This window comes from Anser brachyrhynchus (assembly GCF_964034855.1).
Source record: "Anser brachyrhynchus genome assembly, chromosome: 18".
NCBI classification, from domain to species: Eukaryota; Metazoa; Chordata; class Aves; order Anseriformes; family Anatidae; genus Anser; species Anser brachyrhynchus.
In genome coordinates, this window is record NC_137711.1 from 9312002 (window position 1) to 9332322 (window position 20321).

Below are 20321 nucleotides of genomic sequence, written 5' to 3' on the forward strand. Positions count from 1 at the left end.
AACACCCCCAGGGACGGTGACTCCACCACCTCCCTGGGCAACCCGTCCCAACGCCTGACTGCTCTTTCTGAGAAGAAATGGCTCCTCATTTCCAACTTAAACCTCTCCTGGCACAACTTGAGGCCTTTTGAAGTTGTACTATCACTTCTCTGTCAAAAGTAGTGATTCAGAATAGAATGGCTTTGGGCCTACTTACTGCTAAGGAGGGAGGGGGTTGTATGGTAATTAATGAAAGTTGTTGCACTTATATTAATCAGGAGGGCAGGATTGAAGAAGACCTGCATTATATTTGGGAGAAGACTGAGATCCTCCATAAAAGTATGACACAAGCTCAAGTTTTACAAATTTATGGGAAATTTTGACATCTCAGCTCCCAGATTTGGCATGGTTAAAACAGCTTTTTGTCTCCATTTTAGTATTAAGATTACTAATCTTGTTAACCTGCATGCTATTCCAGTGCTTTCTCCAGTGCTGTCAGCAATCACTGGGAGATTGTGAGCTTTGGAAATTAATTAAGTTAAGGCACCAACTGGAAACTGGTACATATTTTATGCAGGGGGATAAAGAAGTGCTGTAAGACCAGGGACACGTTTATAGAAAAGGGGGGACTGAAGAGAGGTGAAAAGATTAATGGAAATTTTCTAAGATACCTGTAAAGGGTTTCACAATCATTGATGTGCTTGTTTTGCAACTACTGTTTTCTGATAAAGAACAGGCATGTGCAAACACCATGTAATCTATTTCTGAGTGTTTATCAAGGATGTTTGAGATGGTGCTGAACTTTCAAGACCTGGTCTGCTGGTTTTGTCAGCAAAACGAAGTATGGCCAAAGTTCATAAGGAGGAAGAAGAGCTGATGAGGTAAAGCAGTCAGCAGGGGTCTTCAGAGACCACCAAGGAGAAAGACAGACTGCACATGCAGTATAGGGTGGTGGCTTCTGTAAAAGAATTCCCAGAAATTGTATGAATATGTATGTATAGCTAGTATAGCTAGCATATAAACTGTGAAATTAACTTGAAAGGTGCACACATTAGGAGGAGCGATCACTGTGTGCCCAGCACTGCAATAAAGAATACTTGTTTGATAGACACATTGGCTATTGAGTTATGATTGCTTGGAATCACAAGCATGTAGCAAAATGTGCAATCTATGTGGACAGTTCCTCTTAAAGATTTATAGTTATTGTAGGGAAAATAAGAGTTATTTTTAGAAGGCTTCTTACAAATAGGTAGTGATTTTTGGCTTTGGCATTGAAATTTTGTTCCTATTCAGTCTGAATTCTGTGACGGAGCAAGTAAAACTAAAAGTGGTGAATGCTTCTTGGAGTAAAAAAACAGAACAGAAGCAGATGGTGGGAAGGATAAAGTAAAAATAGGGAGTATTAAGCAATTGTATTGTTAGAGATGCTGTTGTTCTCTAGTGAAAATGAGCTAGCTTATTGCTTTGATTACTTACTCTATTTGTTTGACTGTGCCTTTCAAATTTTTTTAAACTTAATACTTTCTACATGAAAGTACTTGTTATGTGTTAGGTACTACACAATGTAATTTATTTGCTTTTTAATTAAAAAGAATATTTGCAGATACGACAGTGGTAACTGATAAAAGGCTGAAGGTTGTTATCCTGAAGCTCGTACGTGTCAAACGAGATATAATCAGTCATGTTCAACAATGATCAACAAAATGTAAGAAATTCTGCTTTTGTATTACTTAACTTACATGTATCAAGATACAATGAGAATGCAGGTATTGCTAGACTTCTCTACAGATATTAAAAAAAAAAAAAAAAAAAAACACTTTGAATTAGTTATTGTATTGTGTCTTGTAAACCCAAAGGGCTAGGACTCATTTTTCATTCTTTTTCTTAATAAATCAGGCTGTTCTGAAAGCACTGAAAATTTTAACACAAGCACAAAGACTTTTTGGGATGCATTGTGTGGTGATCACCGTGGTGGTTTTCAACCATGTTCTCATCTCTCCTTCCTTTAATAAATAGGTGCTGTTAATTCTGTTACAGGCTAGCAGGGAAACAGATGGGTTAAAGCTATTGATGGTGAGTGAGCTGTTAGTCCTTGCAGGGGCTAACAAATCTAACTGTTGTGATGTATTTTTTTTAGTTGGGTATCAGCATTTTCTTGGAATAAAAATGACTATGTACTAGGGTCATAAATCATTTATTGTCTAGGAACATTTTTTTTGTATCAAATTGCTCCAAAAGCAAAATGAAGATCCACTGCTATAGGATACTATGAAGATTAAGTGGGTTCTAAAAGGCATGCAGTTCCTGGAGAATAGGTCTTTCCATACCTGTTCAAGGTAATGGTTTGGATTCAGCCTCTCATCCTGAGTCCTTAAATCACTGATAATTGGAAACTGTGAGAATAAAACAGATCAAGAATCAAGCATCCCTATGCTTTCTGGAAACAGGCTACTTATATAGATAAACTCTTTGTCCGTGTATTTTTTTAATGTATTACACAGATAAATGACTTGTATATGGAGAAGTTTGCATTAGCATTTACAGGGAACAGTTTTACATTCCTGTTTCGCAAATGTATGTAAAATGTGAAATAAGTGGGGTATTAAACATTGCTGAATTTACTGATTGCTCTTGTAGCAACATAGTGTATTTTGTATTGAAAATTACATGCCTCATGAGACAGTAGGCTTTGTAAGTTTGTAAAGTACATTACTGCTGCGTTTCTATGCTTATGTTTGGAAGCTAAATATGCAAGAGCTCAACAATAACATGCTTTGTGCTGGAAACTAATGATGCGTAGTAAAACATCAGAAAAAGGTGATAATAGAGCCAGGATTTTCAGTGAGAACTTGATGGTAAGAGGTGGGGGAGAGGGAATAAATATTGAAGTAATGTAGTGGAGAGACTGCTATAAACCATGTAAACCTCTGAAACTCTTTCCTGCATGGCTGCAGTTGTGGTTCAGAAGGAGGCAGTATGCTGCAGCTGGTGCCCTCAGTTAGATTTCTCTGCATTGCTGTAGAGAAAAACGAACCTTAACCTTTGAGCCTGGAGTATTGGCTTTGAAATTTCATTCCTAAGTGGCAGCTGCTCCTGTTTTGGAACGTACACCTCATTGTACTAGGAATGCATATTTAAAGGACTTGTGGGAGACAGTTCAGGACAAAATATAAAGCTTACTGATGTAGACATCCAAGAGGTAAAATCAACATTAATGTGAATATTGGTGGGATTAAAACCATTCCCTTGCTGTGACTGTCACACAGTCAAAATGAGGTGAAGTATGCAAAGTTAATACTGGCTAGCAGACCTCCTTAATGAAAGGAACATATTAATATATATATATTTGATAAGATACAGCAACTTCTTAAAAGCTTTTAAATTTTTCTGTTTAGTTCATGATTGAGAACACAGACATGCAGCTTTATTTTTAAATGCTATTTTTAACTTCACAAGTGTGCTTAAGAGCATAAACTTGCTTAAGTTACTAAATTAGCATGAAAGGTGAGCCACTACATATTTGCTTCTGTTTGGTAACAGGAAACGGTGTTAGTATTCCCTTGCTTCTCCTCGCAGCTTCGTGATTTTTAGATAAACAGGAACTTAAAAGCACACAACTTTCAATAGTTAACACAGTTCTGTTGTTTGGAATGTAAATCTATACAGATAATAACTATATTTGTCAAGGAGATCGGAAGAAATAATTATAAAAGCCCCTTAAATAGCCATATTTCTTTGTGAACATCAGCATCAAATATGTATTGCACATAAATGATGGTGAGAGAAGAGGAATTCTTGCATATTTTATATGAAAAAGGTGAAATACAAGGGATTATCTTTACATATGTTCATCAGACAGAATTTGTGCAATTCTGAGCAATTCTAATTAAACCCATAATTATACTACAATAATTATTTTAAAGCTTACAGTTCACAATTAACTTTCACTGAAATGAAAATCTGCTGACATTCTGCTGTAAATGATTAAACATAATGACCTGTATTTAAGAACATAGTGTCTTTTTTCTTTTGTTCTTTATTTTCAAGTGAAATCTTTTGATTTTTTTTTACCACTATTTACTTTACTTGGGTCAAGTTGTTCAGCAGAGGCAAATAAATGCTTCTATATGCTAGAATCGTTTTCTATATGCTAGTCATCCATTAGTTCTTAAGCTAACCCATTTGACTTATTATGGTGATTCTATTAAAACTGCCAGTAAAAATAAAATTATTAAAAAATGGCTGGTGCAATTGTCCTCATTGTTAAGATAAAATTACCCAGAAACATTGCTAGGAAATCTGCTTTGTCTTTTTAGTCATTTATATAAAAATGTAGTATATGGAAGCACTGAGAAACTGGCAGAATGCCTGCTCTGTGTAATGCCTTTGTTATAATACCTTGTGACAGCACAGGTTCTACATTTGAAATGTTTAATTTTCTTTTTAGTGTAATTTATTTAATATTTCCCTTTTAACACATAAGTCAAAATTCAAATGTTTCCTGCTGCTCAGGAGAATATTCTAGTTTTGTCCCTAAATCTGGCCTTTCAGATGGTAAAATACAGTTTTTGCAGTTCATACTGGGAAATGTCACTTGGAAGAACATAATTTTTTTGTTGTTTATAACACCTTTACTGAAGTTATAAAAGGCAGATTTAAAGTTTTACTGTCATAATACCTTTTTATTTTTCCTCAGTACTATTTGATCAGCCGAAACACTGCTGTGTGGCTGTGACACGGCTCGTGAGGTGACAGGTCGCCCACCAGTATAGGACAGAAGCCCAGTGTCACCAGTTGTAACTCGCTTTGTGGCTGCCACTTGTTACCTCAGCATCCTTAAATCCTAGAATCATTAAGACTGGAACAGACCTCCAAGATCATCTGGTCCAACCATCCCCTACCACCACCATCACCCACCAAACCATGTCCCCAAGCACCACGTCCAGCCTTTCCTTGAACACCCCCAGGGACGGTGACTCCACCACCTCCCTGGGCAACCCGTCCCAATGCCTGACTGCTCTTTCTGAGAAGAAATGGCTCCTCATTTCCAACCTAAACCTTCCCCGGTGCAGCTTGAGGCCATTCCCTCTAGTCCTATCACTAGTTATCTGTGAGAGGAACCTGACCCCCAGCTCCCCACAGCTTCCTTCAGGTAGCCGTATGCTGGGAGTGCATGAGAGTGTAAGCGCACGCTTTAACATTTTAAACGTGATTTTAACATTTTAACAGGGGATTTAACATTTTAACAGGGATTTTAACCCTCAGAACCGTTACGCGCCGTTATTCCCCGATTAATTTCCCCACACGAGCCCGGCGCTGAAGGACAGCCGCGGCCCCGCCCCGCGCCCCTTCACGGGCGGCCGCGCGTCATCAGCGCGCGCGGGGCCCCGCGCCGGTCACGTGCCTCGCGTTTCCCTGAGGCGCCGAGCGGGCCGCGGGTGAGGGTCGGGGGGGTCCGGCCGGTTCCAGGGCCCCCGGCCCGCTCCGCTCTGACTGGAAGGTGCCTCCTGGGCGTCCCCTTCCCGCACGGAGCGGCTCGGGGGGACGGGGAGGGGGCGGGCGGAGCTCCCCGTAGGCCCGGGCCGCCGCGGTTCCCGTCAGCGCGGCCGCTTGGGGCTGGTTTCAGCCCCGTACAGCCTGGCAGGGCCTTAAGGTCGTGGGAGGGGAGGGCTCGCCGTGGTGGTGCCCGAGGGGGGTTGCAGGCGGTCACCCGAGCTCGCTTAACGGCCTTTGGTCCGTTTCTAGGCTCGCCATGTCACTGCCAACCAAGAGATGCGGAAGGCCTCCCGTGTTGTCTTTTTTGGAAAAGAAAAAGAGAAAGCAGAGCCTGGATAGGAGGAGGGGGAAGACGAGGATCTATGTGGGAAGCCACATCGACCGCTGGCTGACGCTCAAGGAGAAGCTGGACTTCAGGAACGATGCCGAAGTGGCGGGGTTTTTGTTGGACTTGTGAGTAGGCTGTCTCAGTTCTCCTCTGTTTACCAGTCCCAAGTAAATAATTCCTGGCATTAATTTAACACCAGCTGTATGTTTTCTTTCTAGGTATGACAGTTACGATCCATTGTTAAAACCTTCGATCTGTTCCCTCCCAGGCGGTGTGAGGAGAAAGTGTGTGAGAGATGAAAAAGCTTTGTCAGACAGCACTTCCTTAATAGCAGCTGATGGAACGTTAGTATTATGCTCGCCTTGTGTGTGAAGGGAGCAGATTAAATCTTTTTCTTGATATCATTTAGAAGATGGCAACTGCTTTTAAAGAAAGGGGGTGGGTCATAAGCAAGATAAAACTATACAGCTAATTTTATCAAATTGTATAATTTGGAGACCCTTTGTAGAAGCGTATCTGTGTAGTTTGTTGTTTGCATTGTTAAATACCTAATAGTCTAGACAAAATACAACTAAAACTTCTTCTGCAAAAAAAAAACAACAACATTCTAATTAGAAATGTGTGTTGTATTTGCAGGTATGACAATGATGACCAGCTGTCTAAAGAGTCTGCTTGTTCTGAACCTGGAGACTTAAGAATTGTCACTGTGAAAGAAGAGAGAGATACGCCACATGATTGCTTGTCAACGGAGACGGATGACACGTTAGTGATACTATGGGGTTCTTTTTGCACGGTTTACATTTGAAAATATTTTGTATTGATTTTAATTTTCACTTTTAATTTTGCTTATTAGAAACTCATGTCATTCATGCTCTAATTCCTTACCTAAAAGCATTTCAATAGTTAATGGTTGGTCCAATCTTTGTGAGGCAAGAATCAGTGAGAGATTTTGGAAAAGTTTTCTCTTGGAGTACACACAGCAAACTTGCTTGTTCAGTGACTGCCTTCCTTAATCGTATATAATTTGTGAGTGGAACAAGAAAATAGCTGCTCTACGTATATTAGTCACTTTAGTAAATAATGAGACTTCACAGTGATGCGGTCTATAGGCACATGTGATTGTAGTGTGTGCTTTAGCTTTTCTAAAAAGAAAAATGTTTCATTGTTGACTGTCTGAGTAATAATACATACAAAGTGACATGTTAACCTGTTTAAAAATAGTGCCGTGCTCAACGAGGCAACCACACCATCAGTCGACTGCTGATTTCTTTTACTGCAGTGTCATCAGTCACTAAGGCATTCACAGTTCAGATCAGAGGAGCCTCAAATAGGTATGCTTGTCCATTACTCTTTAGGTTTCAATTATCCACAAGTATTACTGAATAACTGTAATTTCATCCATGTCTTAGTTATCAGACATTTAAAAATGTATCTTTTAATGTGTGCAGGGGGACACTGAGAACCTAGGACATTACATTGGCATTGCATGATGTGTCCAAACCCTTCGCTAATATGAAGTATGTAATGCATGTAGCATGTTTGTCTGAATCTTGTTTTCCACTGTTCTGTTTTTTTGTGACTTCCCTAATTCTCCTTACTTTTGATTTTAGTAGGTGAACGTGTTGGGGTTCTGAAAGCAATTCAGTGGCTCAGAAGAATTCTTGGAAGCTAGGTCAGGAGAAAACAAATATCGGTGCTGATGAAGCCGAAAATTTCAAGTGCATTCTTCAAAATAACATTTTTCTCTGGCACTATAGCTTTAGTTTGGAGTGCAGCCAACAATGATTGAATTCCTGGGATGGATTTTAAACAGGTGAGACAGAAAGCTTGTTCTTACTTGATTGCTTATTTCTACCTTTTGAGCTGTGAGAAATAATGTGAAAAGTTGTTTGGTATGAGAAAAACTTTCTTTTAATCTAAAAGGTAATGTATGGGATACTTCATTACAGACTCGTGTGTGTGTGTGTGTGCAAAGATATTAAGTCACACTGATCATGTAAAATGCTGGACAAATGATCAGGCATGTATGCAGTGGTTGTACAAAGCCAAGGCAGCTGTTTAAGAACAAAGAGATTCAAAAAGAAGCAGTATTTTATAGGGCAGATATCTTAGTGCATACCGTATTGTTCTGTGGAACATTCACCCACAAGGAGTAGTTTTATAGCTTGTCAGTGAGGATAAGAATTCTTCTGTGTTTCAGTCTCTGAACACCACATCCTCAGTAATGCTTTTGTTTTTCATTCACAGTATACTGATGAGGTAGAGTGATAATGTTACTGGAGGATTCTTATTAGCTGTGGGAAATTCATACAGTGGTTAAGTGATCTGCCTAAAGTCATGTTGGTAGCTGAGCTTAGGTCTTAAAAGTAAAACTAAACTCAATATTAACTCGGTGTTTTTTAGAAGGTTGTGCAAGATTCTTAGCTATTTTAGAAAATACTGGTTTACCTTCTGAAAGGAGCGATGGCTATGTTGATGGATTAAAAAAAAAATAAAATCCAAGAAACCTATACTTCCTGTTGAAGGGTGGAGATGAAGACAGGTAGCTCCTGCTTTTCAGGCATTTGGGTGTCATATTTTTCTGTTGCTGTTACTGTTTTGAGGGTGATGGAGTATGTCTTTTCATTTTGTACAGCCAGGAAAAGAACAATTTGAAGTATAGTTTCTGCAACAAGGTCTTGTTGAAGGTCCTTTCTTAACAAACTGTGCATTAAAAATCATAATCATAAAGCGGCTGTTGTATTTTAGGCCTTTCATCTAGTCAACTAGGTTGGCTAAACACTAACTGTTGAGGAACTGGAAATAGCAAATACAACGGAGGAAGAACACTTAAATTCACCTGTTTCTTCAGTGGCTTTAATATTTGGTTTGTCTTGTTTTTGGAGTCTTGCCCACTGGTGTTAGCTTTCAGAGGTTGCTCTTGCTGGAGAGAAGTAAGTTGTTGGAGAAACAGTGAGGGAGTCAAGTAGTGGAGACTGGGATTTCAAGATTCTTGCCAGGTAAACTGGTATTGTATTGAGTTCTGGCTATTGTGAAGAGTTGGAATGTTGAAATAACACAGGAAGAAAAGAACACACGGAAATTGCTTTCAAGCATTATTGGCAGGGCGTAGCCAAAGGGAAGTATTACTGAACCACGTCCAGTTAGGTTCCTGAATACATTCAGTTCTTCTATAATGCTGCTTCTATTACTCAATTTCACCTAACCTTTAAAATTTAGAATACTGACCAAGCTAGATTCAAATTGTTTTTCTGGTTTTCGTGTAAAAAGTGCAAAACTGTTGAAACACATAGCGAACCATTTATTGTTTTATTTCTTTAATATTTGTAACTTACTGTAAAGATTGAAAGTAAAGATTGATGTAAAGATTGAAGGTTGAGTTAAAGTAGTTGAGCAGGGGGGTTTCCTTTGTTTTAAAGGAACTGTATGGGATTTGGGATTATTTTAAAATCTCTGGCACTCAAATATTTCAGTAGTAAAACTCCTTTGGCTGGACTTCTGTTACTGAGACATTGTCTTGATAGAGCTGGCTTTCCTGGAATTTGATTATTCAATGTATCTTTTACCTTGATTCATTAAGAAATAAACCAAGAACAATATACACAAAGAATGCAGGTAGAAAATACTCGAAAGTGCCACAGCAGTTGGATGAGGAAGACTGAAACCTGTACAGTGGGTTGGTGTCAGTCATTAGTAAATGATTAGTTGGGAAGCCCCTTCTTTGAAGTAGACTTCAGCTCCAGTTCCTGTCTTCCCTGAAATGGTAGTGGCAGCTCCTTTTTGTAACGATTTTTGCTATGTAGCTTTTCTCACAAGCAAGAGAGTCTGTATTGCAAAAGTTCTCTTAAGTAATCTGTTGTCTGAAAAGTTGTACGGCTGCTGTCCAGACAAGGCAATTGTAAATTGCAATTACCTAGCTTGAAAACAAAATAAACAATCTTGAGGAAATGTCCAGCAGGCTGTTAATGCTGAAGGCTTGCCATGACAACAGTATGAAGAGCTGAGTGATGGAAAATAGAGTGGAGTTTCTTAGCAAGCAGGAAAGTAAACCTTTTAAATTACATTTTAAAATAAATTAATAAAATAACCTGCTTAGCCAGGAGGGCTTCCTGTGTTCTACCAACAAATTGAATTTGAATCCTTTTTTTTTTTTTTCCAAAATTGTTCTGACTAGTCTACATTTAGACCCTCTAAATATGACTGAAGTATGACACAACAATTCTTGATTGAACTAAAAGACTCTACGTGTATTGGTTTTGGTCTTCAGTGTTCATAGTATGTTTTTTAATTACATCAAAAAAACAGCAAACAAACAAAAAAGACAAACCACAATCAGTGATTATTTCTCTAACTTGAAAGTGAATGTATAACAGTGCTTTTCCTTATAGAACATTGAGTGATTAGTCTAAGACACGGTGCACTTAATTAAGTAGATGACTATTGTAATGCTAAATGTTGATCTGTATTTTGCTCTAATCAAGTCATGTGTATAAATCATATAATCAGACCAGCATCTTTTATTTTATATATTGCAAGTACAAAAGCACAAATGGATTGTTTGTAATTTTTCATAATTTCCAAGTTAGACAAAAGTATTAGGGGAATGTATTAGTCGTATTTCTTGAAATAATGCAAGCATACTTTGTATTTAGATACTTGAATGTCACATAATAATTATAATCATTGTGTTACTTTTCAGGGTACCAGTAAGAAGAAAATCAAGCACTTGAATGACAATACTGGGGCAGTTTTTGGTCCTTTTTGATTTTGCTGTGAGGGTATTGTGAACTATAAAGAATCACTGTAAATTCTAATATGAAATCCGATGTTACTTGTTGAACAGCAAATTAAACTTAAATAACTAAAGTTTTATTGTGTTACCTTAACACTAATAAAGCGTGTGGAGTGTATTTATTTCACTGTGAGAGTCTGTACATGGTTTTCTGAAATGGCAACAAGAAAAAAACAATAATGCTAATAGGTACATCTCGAGCTTATTCAGAATTTTATTTAATTTCTGTAGTTTGTATTAATGAAAATGTTCCTCATTTTATTTAAATCTCAAAGGGTTAAAGTAGAAACAACTTTCTAGTAGCAGTTGCAGCATCAAGCATCTTTATTTCTTGATGTATTTCTTTGAATGCTTTTTGCTAGGAAGCAAATTTAAATTATCCCACATAATGGAAGGCATTCTTAGAGGCTATTTATGCACTTAATATTGATGGTTAAAGTAATGGACTATATAGTGTGTTATTTCCCTCTAAAAAATAAGTAATCAAGATCAGATACCATGTTGTTTATTTAAGTATATTTCATTACTGAATAATTTGATCTCTTGCTTTGGCTTTTGACACTGTGAAAGCTGATATGTAATGTTATTTACTATGCCTCTGATATGGTGCATTTTAATTATTTTCTCTAAAAAAGATAATTAAATATGGAGTACTTTTAGTAATTGAAGTTCAATAGAGTAGTGTTTGCAGTTCTGAATTTGTTTTGTAGTTACTAGATATGAATAATCCTGGAAAGTTTTTAACTGAGAAATTACTGTGATTGTATTCAGTATATGTTTGTCAAAAGGCCAAAAACTCCCAATCTTCATTTTTTTTCTTTAAACCATACGTTTTCATAAGCGTTCAGGTCCCAGTCTTACACTACTCAAGCCAGCTGGGATTTCCCATTGACTTGCAGCAGAACAGCCTCTCTCTATGGAGTAATTCCCCCAATTAGGTCTTTATATTCAATATTCTGTATTTTTAATGAGCTACTTCACCTGCAGTAAGAAACTTCTGCTCTTAAATATTCTTCTGTTGCATTTGAAATATAAAAGTTGTGTTAGCTTATTAACATATCTCTTGTCAAATGTTGGAAAGATAGTTTCAACAAATGATTTTCTCCAGTTTATTTATAAAAAAAAAAAAAAAAGGCTTTCTTAAAATGAAAATGCCGTTTCCCATGCCTTTGTGTTCTCTTTGCTCTGTGCCGTTCAGTGTTTTGACTACCAAGCTGTCACTTGTGTAAGTGACTCAGTTTGGCCCGTGGAAAATAGCATGACTGGTGATACTAGTTGTCAGTTACGTGACTTTCAGCACTCGCAGATTTTGTATTGTCAGTGTCAGTGAAAAGGGAAGAGGATTCAGCCTTCAGTAGAATCGGTTATGTTTACCTCCAAAGTCGACAAGATCAACAGAAGAATGTGCTACTGCAAGAGCTAGTTGCAGTAAGGAGCTCTGTCCTTCTGTGGCATTTGAGCACTGTTTGACAGCCTGTTAGCCTAGTTCTTGTGTCTTTATAAATGAACAGTCAAAGTACTATTTAATGACATTCTCATGGAAGTAAACTAATGCTGCAAATGCATTATGTTTTCGGGTGTATTAACTATTTAAAATCCTTGTAGAATGGTTATTCTGATAGATAGTTCTTGAATCTGGTATGATTCAGCTACTACTACCGTGTTTTCCCCAAAAACATTACATTAAACTAGCAATTCAGGCTGAAGAAAAGTCAAGAGAAAAATAGACTTAAAATTTCCTTTTGTAATGTTTTAATATGCATGATATATTTGGGGTTATTATATCAACATATGTTTAAATATCTGACTTGTCTAGAACAGAATATGATCATTTGTATTGTCCAGTAAATTTTGCAGAATAGTTGAATTGTAATGATTCTGACACAGATTTGTGCATCTGCTGAGAACAGGATGAACAGTGGCTAGCCTTTTGTCAACCATAAAACAGCACAGTCAGTTTTTCTGCATCTGTGGGTCTATGGCAATTGGTGAACTAGAACATGCTTAAATGTAAAAATTAAATCTATAAATATTGTTTACACTGTTGTTCCAATTATGGGTTAAGGATATATGTAGAATTACTCTAAGCAAAATAGTTGGGGTTTTTAGCAGTATTGAGTATAGATTTCTAAATGAAGTACTGTGAAAAAAAGGAAATTTGCTCTGTGGGTTTAGAATGAAAGGCAAACAAAGGCTGTAAAACAGAAGGGGTTTTTGTTCTTTGTTTATAATGTGGCTTTGCTGTCTTATTTGTTTTCCTTAGGACTGTGGCTCTATTAAATCTTTGAAACGTGATCAAGTACACTGAGGAAATCTAGGAAACTTACATCCAGATACGGACAGGATTATGTTGGAACATAAATTTCAGCCATTAGCCAAAAAACTTAACTGACAATATACCAGTTTTCATAATGCTAACCTCATATCCCATTATTTTGCCTTGACAAGGCAAACTTTTTTAAATTGCAGGGTTAAATTTCTTAATTGTCTTAAATTGTAACAGTGATTATTGTGCTTTTAGCTGAATAACAGTATCAAACAAAAGCTTCATGTGTGTATTTTTTTTTTTTTTCAGGAAAGGTGATCTGTTCTATATTATGACTTAATTTGGTAGTATTTAACTACAAAATTTGAGACAAGCTTATTTAAAACAGCTCTTGTGGCTCTATTCCAAATGTAAAATAAGCAGTTTTGTAGGTAGCTGCAGACACGAGAGAGAGAGGTAGAGCTGAGGTGATAGACTGGTGTAGGTTACAGCAGAAAATAATTGCATTTCAATACCCTTTTTTATTACCATTTAGAGTGGCTGTTTAATTCTGCACCTCTTTTTTAGAGAACAAGTCTTATGAGGAGCAGCTGAGGGAGCTGGGGTTGCTTAGCTTGGAGAAAAGAAGGCTCAGGGGAGACCTTATTGTGCTTTACAGTGACCTTAAAGGAGCTTGTAGTGAGGTGGGCATCAGGCCCTTCTCCCAGGCACCGAGGGATAAGATGAGGGGAAATGGCCTCAAGTTGTGCCGGGGAGGTTTAGGTTGGATGTGAGGAGAAATTTCGTTACTGGAAGGGTTGTGCTGCGTTGGAACAGGCTGCCCAGGGCAGTGGTTGAGTCACCATCCCTGGAGGTCTGTAGGAAACGTGCAGATGTAGATCTTCGTAGCATGGTTTAGTGGTGGACTTAAGGGCTAGGTTACAGGTTGGGCTAGATGATCTTGGAGGTGTCTTCCAACCTGAAGGATTCTATGATCCTTTTCTTATTCTAAATGCCTGTTTATAAGCTTGATTGCACAGCCCCATGTTCAGGATGAAGAAGAAACCTCCACCATATTATTTAAGAATATAACAGGAATGCAGGAATCTGGTATTCTGAGTTCTTTAGGCTCAGTATATAATTTTATGCAAGTTGTTTCTCTCTAAGCCTTTTTTTTCTTTTCCTGTGGTAAAATAGGAGTAAATTCCAAGTGTAACTTTTATAATACACAAGATTACTTGTCTGTAAGAAAGATTTAATAGTAAGAAATACTATCCCAAGTGTGATATTTTACTTTTTCAAGAAAGTCTCAAGTCCTGTGCCTGTTACCAGTGACATGTTTTCTGGGTTTCTATATCAACCCAGAAGAGTTTCAGCAGTGTGCAATGTTAAGCACATTCTCATGAGTCACTGCTGAAAATACTGGTCAGTGGATGGCAGGAGGGGAGAGGCATCAAAGGAGGAATTACGAAGGTAGGAGTAGTGGAGTTTCAGTTTAAGATGTGTAAATGAAAGGTGGGTTAGAGAGGAATGGTGAACCTGAACGTCTTTTTGTGGTTTGAGTGGTTACCTGGCTCAGGACAAGCCTGTTTCCTCTCTTTTCTGATGTCTCAGCAGGAGCAATTACTGTTTCATCCCTTTATAATTCCGGAGAGGTTCCTCACCACTCTCGGAGTCAGTGTCTGGGTAGTAAGGACTGTGTTTTCATGAAGCCAAGGGTTTGACAGATAAATGGGGTACTTCTAAGATAGAGAAGTCTTAGATCTTTGCCACCTCACTTAGGTCATAAAGCAGTACTTCTTTCTGTAGTTCTTGTGTATATAAATATAAAATTGATGTCTTTTTAAGATAAGTCTACCACTCAGTGATATTTATAATCTTGTTTTACATGCGGTGTTTGATGCAGCTCTATCCACAGACGGGCTGGGGTATCTAGAGAGAAAAAGGGCAGGAGTTTGTGCATACATATGTGTCTACAAACACATTTCCACTCTGATTTTATGTTATGAATGAATGTGGATTGAAAGGGACCTCATGATGAAAGATCATCTCATCCAACCTTCTGCTCAGCGTGGAGCTGACTTCAAGTTTGGATCAGGCTACTCAGGGCCTTGGCTAGTGAAGTTCTGAAAATCACCAAATAGTTTATAGCATTTTGAAATGTTTATAGATTGTAGGATCCAGAATGTAAGACTTCTGTTACTGTTCTCCCTTTTCTGTGTATTCTTTCATTTGTTATTGTAGTAGTCAAAGCATTGACTTGCCTTTTTTAAGGTATGTGACCTGACAGTATGGGGATGTTTAATATTTATTTGGACACATGAATTATATAATTACAGGCAATTTATTATTTTATTAGCTTTGTGCTAAATAAAAATCTGCGCACATAAAGCGTGATGTGCCAGAAAGACCTTATTTTCTCGGTCTGTAGGGGAATATGCTCTGAAGTGAGATGACCACACATACTGTGTGTGGCCACATACTACAAAAGTCCTCTTTCTTAATTATTGCCATTATGTTTGCTGTTTGCAATCAGGTCATACTTACATTAGTGAGAAAGCTTTGGTGAATGTGCTCTGAGCATGCAGTACAGGCATAGAAAAATCAGGGTATCTAGTATGAATACGGGATGCTACTTAAAAATCAATGCTTGATTTTAAGTTAAATTTCTTTGCCTTTTAATGTGTTAAGTGAAAATTTGCATATGCATCTTTTGGGAAAAAGGTTTTTGGATATATTAAAGCTGATGATTATAGAAGACATTGTTTTTCAAGATAGGATATTGTACCTTTCTGAAGTTAGTGTGCTTTCCTGTTCTTTCTCTTCATCCTCAGTGGTAAAGCATCCTGAGGATATCTATGAAATTTTCTAGTAGGAGGAACCTCGGCAGCTTAAGTGATGGGATAAGGTCAGGGCCTGGAACTAAACCAGAATGGAGACCCTCTTCTGCAGTGGTTGATGGCTGCATTTTTCTTAAAATGCCTTTTGACAGGTCCAGCTTAACATGTGTATCAGTATCAGGCCTTACCTTTTCTATGTCGATTAGATATTTATGCCTACTTTCTTGTTGAGGCTCTACAGAATGAAATAGACAATAGGTTCCCTGTTTGTGTCATAAATCACCAAGGAATCCATATGCATCTAAGTAACCAGGATCACCTACAAGTCAGCCATTCTCGATGGCTGGCTGCATTCCCCGAAGTCGTTTGTGTTGTTCCAGGGCAAAATAGAGAAGGAAGATTAAAGGCAAGAGCAAAAGCTGAATGATGTTTAAACCGCTGAAAGGGTCTAGTGCTTTTCAGCATTTTTTTTCTTTCTCTACGTGATTCTTTCCACAAAGTTCTTTTCTATCCAATATGTTGCTGCTTAGATGGTCAGCCTTGCTGCAGACTTTAGAAGACATTCTGGTAGAAGAATTTTATCTGTAAGGTTTGTTTACGCAATCATTTCAAAAAAGTTTTTTGAAGTGGCGTGTTTTTCAAATGAAGACTTTCTGTGACACTAGGGCACTAGGTGGTATCTTCAGTGGCAAAACAAAAAAAACTTCTGTGATAGGATTTTACTGTGGTTTAAAACTCGCTTGTATTAGATAACTTCAACCTGGCTTTGAGATTAGTACAGTAGTGTTTATGCTGTGCTTCAGATACTGATCTGACGTGACTTGAACTTATTCTGTGCAGAGCAGCTCTGATGCTTTTTGTGTCATTTTTCAATCACAAATTAGATAAACCTATTTGTGGATAACTACAACATATTTAGTATATCCTAGTAACTTGACTTCTCTTTTCTCACAGTTGAGAACCTTTCTTGTCTTTTAACATCCTGACACTTGGATTCGATATATTACTGTGGTCTCACAACTATCAGCTTTGTCAAGTGTAGGTTTGAACACAAATACCGCAGCAGAATGCACTTTGTGAGGTTTTATGTACATTACGACAGCTGCAGACATAGCATTTTGTGTGTTTTCACGTACATCTAGAAAACAAAATTGTTCTCTGATTCATGTAGATGCTGCTTACCTATATCTAAAGTAGTTCTAAAAGGGCATTTTTTGTTAAAGTCTCGCGATAAGATCAGGGTTTGCTTAATTTTATTTCAAGATTGTTCAGTTTATGACAAATACATATATGAGAGTAAGGTACTTGATTTTTCTCTTTTTTTCTTTAGATAGCTTGCGAGAGTCGTAGTCTCTAGCCAGAAAATGATCCTTAAGCAAAGGCTGAAAATGCTGCAGCGAGCGTACATAGTGTTCTTGTAAGCTTTTCATACCGAGAGCGTATACTTATTACAAGGCTGCCTATTCAGGGTAACTGGAATACAGCTACTGAATGGAGAGGCTGACGTGCGTTTGTAACAGGAGGCCAAGGCTCACGTTTCAGCAGCACTGCTGACGCAGCTGCTATGCTCCCCTCCTTTTCCTGGGCATTTATTCTGGGCTCACCATGGCCTCTCCCACTGGCAGCACAATTTCTGAGTCCATGGGGTGAACCAAACGGGAACTCATCTGGCTACAAAAATTCACCTTCAAAATGGTGTTGTAATTTTTCTTCATTCCTGTCATTTTCTTAATCTGGTTTGTCACTTAGTCATCCAAACATTTGCTGGCACAATGGGAGGTGCTGTAAGGATGGGAACTAGTGGCAAGAACAGGAAATGACACTACCGTTGAACTGTTGGCTAAATATTTATCTTTGACATGAAATACCTTTTAATCTTGTAGTCATTCATGAACGTGTTGAGGAAAAGGCCGATCCAGTTACTTAAGCTACACTGGAATTTTAGACAAATAGTATCTACTTTCAATGACAAATTAAAAACTTGAACATTAGAAGCAGGATATGAAGATTCTAATTTAAAACTGAGCTTCCAAAAATGCTGCTTTTAAGAACTTTATTTTCTACGTTTCCCTGCTTTGCCTCATCCTGTCGTTAAAAGGGAGGGGGAAGAAAGAGTGGGGGGAAAAAAAGGGGGTTGGGGATACTTTGTGGATGTTTCAAGGTTTCAAATTAACTTATTCAAAACTGATTACTCTTTGATATTGTTAGCAAGATAAGATGATTTTACTATATAGATCTTTTTTATTGTGTAAAATAGCAAAGGTGACTTCCAAAATGCAATGTTGTGCCAATGCATTTAATGGTATAGTGAAACCATGAGTTCTCAAAGAGGGCAAGTTTTCTATTGAAAATTCTCTCCTGGGAATTGAAAAGGCCAAGAATGATGATTAGATAGGAGCGTGTTTCTGTTTGGATGTCTCGTGATTCTTTCTCCTCTCCTGCTTACCTCCATTCCAATCTTGTTTTATTCAGTTACAGTTCCTGTTCCTGTTGAGTCCTGCTTTCCAAACATTTAACTATTAGTTGTTTTTGCCAACTTCAGACTGCCTGTTGGCTCACAAAGGAGTTAAAATTGACTGATGAATAATAGTACGCTGTATGTTTCTGTGATCGTTGTACATGTTTTTCTTCCCCTCTCGTGTTCTTATTAAAAGCCTGGCTCAATAATTGCCATAGCTCCTGTATTGAAAAAAATAGTTTTTCGGTCTCTTCTTACAAAAGAAAAAAATGGAGTGATTTTGAGCTACATTTACATTTTTAAGTTTGCATAAAGATGGAAAGAATCACAGGTGTCCGATCTTCAGAATAAGTTGAAAACCTATGCATGGAAAATGGTATCTGGATATAATTCAAAACTTACTGCTGGTAATTTTAGGGTATGCTCTAATCTCTATTTTCATTTTTTTGTTTAATCAAAATGGAGAAATGAACGAATGAGAGCATACAAATCTTGTGACATTACAGAAACACACTTTGATTGTACATGGGCTATTAAAAAGGATGAGAGCCCTAAAAGGCATCTGAGATAATAGGTTAAGAACTGCAGTACTTAAGGGTATTGTCATACTGACACAAAATGAATTCATAATGCCACCTTCAAAGCATGTCCAACCTGAGACCAGCCTCTTGGGATTAGTGTGAAATAATAAATAAATATATATATATATATAGATCATAATTTCTATTAAAAGCTAGAGGAAGTAAAACACATACAACAAAACATAAAAAAACCCGCTCACCTCATGTTCAATCTGACAAGACCATGAATTTGCAACTAAAATCATCACTGGGAATTGCTGTAGGAGTATGTCAAAAAGTAATTTAATTGTTATTTATCTCAGGCCAGATTGCATAACTGTGCTTACATCAGTAATTATTTGATTCCTGCTAATACCTATTTGCTAAATGGGTTTGGGTGTTCATGTTTTTTTTATTATTTTTTGAGGGAGGACCTTTATTGAGCAAAATAAAGGCAATTTCATCCAAAAATGGTATTAGTGGTGTAACGAGGAAAAATAGTAATTTGGGACTCATTAGAATAAAGTTAGAAATTCAGTTTAATCCCCGGAGCCTGCCAACACACTAACTTGAACCATTGAGTTGCTGGCATCATATTAATTGAACTTTTAAAGTCACTTACCAGCACTGACCAACCACAAGGAAGTGAAAGCAGTTTGCAGTGTAGGATTTGGGTAGCAGATATATTTATGGGCATGCTCTAAAAGTAATAATCTCATAGGGAGACATGTTTTGCAAAAATATTTTGAATTAGATAAGTTGATAGTGATGTGTAAAAGCTGATTGATTTAAATTTTAAGTTTGTGCCCTTGGGAGAGAGGGAAATACGTATACTTCAGCTGCTCCCTACTAGTATGACAGCTCTATTTCTAATCTGTTTTTGGTTTAGTTTGTATCTTAGGGTCCTGTTAGAAAATTACTAGATTTCTTCCACCATATTTAGGTTCTATGGTTGCTATATTACTATCTTCAGTAGTAAACTGCAAAGGCTTTGTACTCAGCAAGTTTCAGGTTGCATTAACAGCTTCTGACTGGTAGAAGCATAAAGCCCCATAGCTCATGCTATATATGTCGTTTGCTATGGAGTTGATGCATGTTTCAGTTTTTTCCTCCACTGCTGTAGTCTAGCCTCAGACAAGTTTTAAATATATATTTTAAATATTGTTTATTATTCTGTATATATTAAATGCATATAAATGCTTCTGTTTACATTAGTGTTCAATGGCTTCTGTTGAGAAGCCATTTTTCTCCTGCTTCGTCTTTTTTGGAGCAATGTGTTTATTTTTCCTTGATGCATCTTTGCATCTGACAGAGTTATTAAGTAGCAAGTAAATGAAGGAACTGTAGAAAATAAGTGAATTGCTTCACATTTTCCTTCTGTTCGGTTTTGTCCAAACAGGCAATTCCTGTTGGCAATGGGTCTGCTTTGCAGAATGCTGTATAAAAAATGTCACAAGAACATTGGTAAGAAACTTCAGATCTGAGTCACGAGGAGGATTGTTTATTTGCTGCTTTGAATAGTCTGTTGCATGGATCTTTTTCTAAGAATGAAATGCAAATAGACCAATATCACCTGGTCTAACCACAGACTCATTCAATTAGCAAAATAAATTGGAGTAGAGT

General features: G+C 37.5%; 1 protein-coding gene and 1 long non-coding RNA gene across 5 annotated transcripts in view; one reads left to right on the forward strand and one right to left on the reverse strand.

Moving 5' to 3' along the window:
- LOC308179907 overlaps window positions 1–96 on the reverse strand; it is a 5301-nt gene extending 5205 nt beyond the window's left edge. Inside the window, exon 1 of the long non-coding RNA XR_013940678.1 lies at window positions 1–96. This exon is cut by the window's left edge and continues 1067 nt beyond it. This is a non-coding gene — a long non-coding RNA (uncharacterized lncRNA).
- Window positions 97–5293: 5197 nt separating this feature from the next.
- On the forward strand, window positions 5294–11747 carry LOC308179900 (uncharacterized protein). 4 transcript variants are annotated; one of them, XM_080560728.1, is made up of 8 exons: window positions 5294–5417; window positions 5725–5928; window positions 6022–6147; window positions 6440–6565; window positions 7025–7134; window positions 7252–7320; window positions 7414–7616; window positions 10503–11747. In XM_080560728.1, the coding sequence occupies exons 2-5, from the start codon at window positions 5732–5734 to the stop codon at window positions 7065–7067; spliced, it is 492 nt and encodes a 163-aa protein (XP_080416854.1). In that variant the 5' UTR covers window positions 5294–5417; window positions 5725–5731; the 3' UTR covers window positions 7068–7134; window positions 7252–7320; window positions 7414–7616; window positions 10503–11747. The 4 variants fall into 4 exon arrangements, with proteins under 4 accessions (XP_080416854.1, XP_080416856.1, XP_080416855.1 ...); XM_080560730.1 differs by having other exon boundaries at window positions 7083–7134; XM_080560729.1 differs by lacking the exon at window positions 7252–7320.
- Window positions 11748–20321: the final 8574 nt, after the last annotated feature.